Source organism: Metopolophium dirhodum, chromosome 3, assembly GCF_019925205.1.
Source record: "Metopolophium dirhodum isolate CAU chromosome 3, ASM1992520v1, whole genome shotgun sequence".
In the NCBI taxonomy this organism is placed as follows: domain Eukaryota; kingdom Metazoa; phylum Arthropoda; class Insecta; order Hemiptera; family Aphididae; genus Metopolophium; species Metopolophium dirhodum.
This window is the reverse complement of record NC_083562.1, coordinates 24,472,829-24,476,881: the sequence shown is the minus strand read 5'-3', so window position 1 is coordinate 24,476,881 and position 4,053 is coordinate 24,472,829. Positions and strand designations below refer to the sequence as shown.

At 28.5% G+C, this 4,053-nt stretch overlaps 1 protein-coding gene across 4 annotated transcripts; it reads right to left on the bottom strand.

The window, feature by feature from the left end:
- Positions 1-1,985: 1,985 nt before the first annotated feature.
- LOC132941874 (chromatin complexes subunit BAP18) lies at positions 1,986-4,009 on the bottom strand. 4 transcript variants are annotated; one of them, XM_061010090.1, is made up of 5 exons: positions 3,597-4,009; positions 3,433-3,529; positions 3,251-3,348; positions 3,074-3,172; positions 1,986-2,823 (listed from the first exon to the last, which is right to left on the bottom strand). In XM_061010090.1, exons 2-5 carry the CDS (start codon positions 3,457-3,459, stop codon positions 2,577-2,579), a joined length of 471 nt encoding a protein of 156 aa, XP_060866073.1. In that variant the 5' UTR covers positions 3,460-3,529; positions 3,597-4,009; the 3' UTR covers positions 1,986-2,576. The 4 variants fall into 4 exon arrangements, with proteins under 4 accessions (XP_060866073.1, XP_060866074.1, XP_060866075.1 ...); XM_061010091.1 differs by having other exon boundaries at positions 3,601-4,009; XM_061010092.1 differs by having other exon boundaries at positions 3,604-4,009.
- Positions 4,010-4,053: the final 44 nt, after the last annotated feature.

Below are 4,053 nucleotides of genomic sequence, written 5' to 3'. Positions count from 1 at the left end.
ATCGTCCCCGGTGGACAACGTTTAGAGGCGGTGGATTTTGATCGCCTACGCCGGTGTTTCGCGCATGCGCCATTTACACTATTTTACGTATTTGCGCGTTTGTGCGTAAACGCATCTCATGCACTGTCTAGGCGGCGGCGACTACTTATAATATACTAATCTATGCTACCGCCTCTGTCGAATGTCGTGCACTCGTGCATCTATCGGTTGCGGCTATAATAGCTCTTAGCGACGCACAGCCATTCTCGCATTTCGACGTTTTGTGCAAGTTCGGTACAAAAAAATTGAATATCCCAAAATGTTGTTTATCTAATGCATCTAATAAATGTATTGAAAATATTGTTTATATTAAATATTTTTAATTAAAGTTAGGTAACGAATATGATTCAAAATAGTACCAATATAATGTAAACAAATATTTTTTTTAATTTCTGAAATTACAATTGAGGCGGTGTCTTACTTGTCTCACCCCTAAAATTGCCACTGATATTTTTAGAATAATAAAAAAAAAAGTTTAAAATTAATTATATTATTTATTAGTTATTACTATCAAAATTATAGAAAAACCGAAAATGTCATAGGTACACACCAGATTACTTGAACATCGTGGACTCTATTCCAAATTTTCAATTTGGTTTTAGATTTAACCACTCAAACTGTCCAACAATTTTTCGGATAACCGTCAACCAAACACATAGGTAAGTTTTTCGTTTGAAAAGTCTCGTCATACTGGAGTTGTTTTTAAAGATATTTCTAAGGTGTTTCTCCGTCAAAATAAATGACAATACATCTGACCTCACGCCTCCAAATTTGGTCTCATGTATAATTTAACATCTGTGTTTCTGACATTCCTCAGTTACCTCGAAGAAATATCGACCTCTCCGCAGACGACACAACTATCTAGTATTCTAGTAGGTAGTAGGTAGTAGGTACCTATCTATAGTAGACAGTAGTCACTATTACTACAGTGAATCACGAAACATTGGAGAGATGCCGATAACTACAAACCTAAAGATTATGTAAACACCTGTAATCTTATTGAAATTGTGTAAAAAATACAAAAAATTAAAAAATAAAGGATCCAAATTAATTATTTTAATAACTACGACCCCCATGCAATTAAAACCTGTAAACGAATATATACGTTGGCAACCATTAGTAAAATACCTCGTCGTAACTTTGGACAAAAAGCTAATGTGGTAATCCCATATTTGAATATTTCAACCAAACTTCGACAGGCATACCAGATATTATTATGTTACACTCGATTCTAAATAAAAAATCTACAGTGCAAAAAAAATGTTATCCTCTAATATACAAACTAATTCTACATCTACTACTAACTTATGCTTGCTCGATCTACAGCGAAATGCGCGATCTCTCACAATAATAAAATAAAAGTCTTTCAAAATAAAGTTAGGTTCTACTAAGAATAAACTCAGATGCCTCTTGATTCATAAGAAACATACACTTACATAAAGATGTCCAAATTCAAGATATACAAGAGTACAAGAACCAAGACCACATAAAAATCCTATTGAAAAATTGACATGGATATATACTGCTCAACTCAACAGGTTCACTTTATACAATCTTAATGTAGACTAAACTGTAGCTGTTCTTACGACCTTCTTAGTTAGCTATAAGTCACTCGTATAATAGATAAAACGTTTATTACCTATTATTATGAATTATTCTATTATCACTAGGTACATTGTTATGTTATTATTACATTATTAATAATTGTCAAATCAACTTTAGTGTATTATGTTTATGTATATTGTTTGATGATAATATTTATTATTATTATTATTCTCAATATTATTTATTTATCATGTTCAGATAGTCAAAATGTATTTATCACTGTAAATATCCATAGATGTAGTAGTTCTATTGGTTAGGAATTTCTTATTAAAATTAAAAAATATATACATAATATGTATAACAATTATTGGGGGTTGCTGGTTGGGAATTAAAATACATTAGAACCAAATTAATTAAATACTGTTTTACATTTTATTAATCACTTACTAATTGTTATATATAATACATACAAAAACCTATTAATATTATAAATAATAATTTTACTACCTACCTATTAAAATTTATAGCTACATACATTTAGATTTTAGAATAATTTAGAAACTAAAACAGTTTTATAAATACACTTTAATTAATTAGAAAAAAAATCAATTATACATTTTATAATTATAATTTTACTAAAATTAGACTTAATTGTGTACTAACATCCTCATTCCACATATGTTTGGTTTGTAGAACAAAGAAATAAAAGTCAATATTTATGATTGCAAATTTAGGAATGCAACATAATTATTTATCAAGTGTTTAATTTTGTTCTTTTGTCATGATAATTCATTGAAATTAACAGAAATAAAAATGACAAATGTACATATAAAAATAAAAATAATATAAAGGAAGTTATACACATATATATTTCTAATAAGGAGAAAAAAGAGACCATAAAATGAGTAACCATCAAGTAATTCATAACACAACTTTTTAATTAAAGTTAATTATTGGTATGTCAGGTAAGTCTGTTTAAAATTTGATCTAAGCTATTCAATATCAACACCACAATTGAAGCTGTGTCGGTTATTTTCACTAGGAATATCATCTGAACCAGAATTATTTTCTTGAGGTGCATTTAACATGTTTAACGTCACATCAGCAGAGTTACATTTTGTACTAAGTATATTTGATGATATTGGTGATGTTAAGGACATTGGTATTCTTGTCAATGCAGCCGGATTAATTGCTCGATTCTCATAAGATTTTCTTTTGAGAGTTGTATGTATTTGTGATCTGGAAAGTTTAATTAGGTAATGAATTGGAAGACAGGAGAATAAAGATCAGTTAATAAATATAACGTATATATTTTAATATAAAATCAAAATTATTTACAATTAAAAGTTAATTTAAAAGTGCATTGAGTTTTTAATAACTAATAAAATATCACTTAGCATTAAACTGTATCACTTTAGTCTCTGAATTTAATACAAAAACATTTTGAAAGACCTTAGGTTATTATTGATTAATAATATAAAATAATTACACTGTTCGCTGTTTGATTTGGTCGCAGATAATAGCTAGGTCATCTGTGAATTTCTTTACAGCACTTTGTAACATTTCTATATCGTCATCAGTCCATTTGCTAATAGTAATCAAATGCAAAAATAACCATCACAAAAATGCAGACAAATAATAATAATAATGTAATTTAATGTTGTACCTGTTGGGTGTAGGAGTATCATTTGTTGGTTGCAATGTCAATGTTAGTTCGCCTAATCTACTGAATGCGGTACCTGCAGCACTGAAAATCTCACCGACCTAAACATAATAATATACATTATTGAGTATTAATTAATTTAAATATTATATTATTTAATAAACTGTATAAAAGTAATGGTTTACTTTAGCCGCTGAACTTTGATTGCTCATTTTGTTCACTCGTTGAATTTGGAATACTTTAAAAAACGTCACTGTAGATACTAAATTTCATAAAAAATTTCTAAAAATAATTAAAATTAATAATTAATAATATTATCGTCTGTAAAAGATAATATTATACTATGTACCTACTACCTAATGATATTGGTAAAAAAAAATTTAATTTTGTTGATTGTTGTGTTCTGATAACATCGAAATGACACAATCTGTGCCGTAATTCGTAAAAGCGATACCACAAAATAGATTACGCGCCATTTTGTACGAAATTCTCAAGTATCTATAAGAATAATAAATAATAACATGTACGAGTACTTAAATCATGATATTCCGCAGGACTGCTGGTAGTTGTTCTCAAACCTCGAGAATTAGAGAATATTAAGTTTTTCAAATAACAAACCGATTAGTGAAATATAAAACATATGTACAATGTACATACCTACACTTAATTATAATATAATAACAATAATTTAACACGATAAAAAATAAAAATAAAATATCAAGTTTGAACGGGCAAGGATTTGTTTTCATTTTTTTAGCCACTCCTGTCTCTACCGCGGTAACACTGGTTGCGGTATTCTCGGCTTG

Excerpts from the sequence above, each read along its gene's own strand:
- LOC132941874 (XM_061010090.1), bottom strand. The coding sequence starts at position 3,459 with ATGAGCAATCAAAGTTCAGCGGCTAAA. Across the intron at positions 3,349-3,432 it reads ATCAAAGTTCAGCGGCTAAA|GTCGGTGAGATTTTCAGTGC; the intron begins GTAAACCATTAC and ends TATTATGTTTAG. Across the intron at positions 3,173-3,250 it reads GATACTCCTACACCCAACAG|CAAATGGACTGATGACGATA; the intron begins GTACAACATTAA and ends GATTACTATTAG.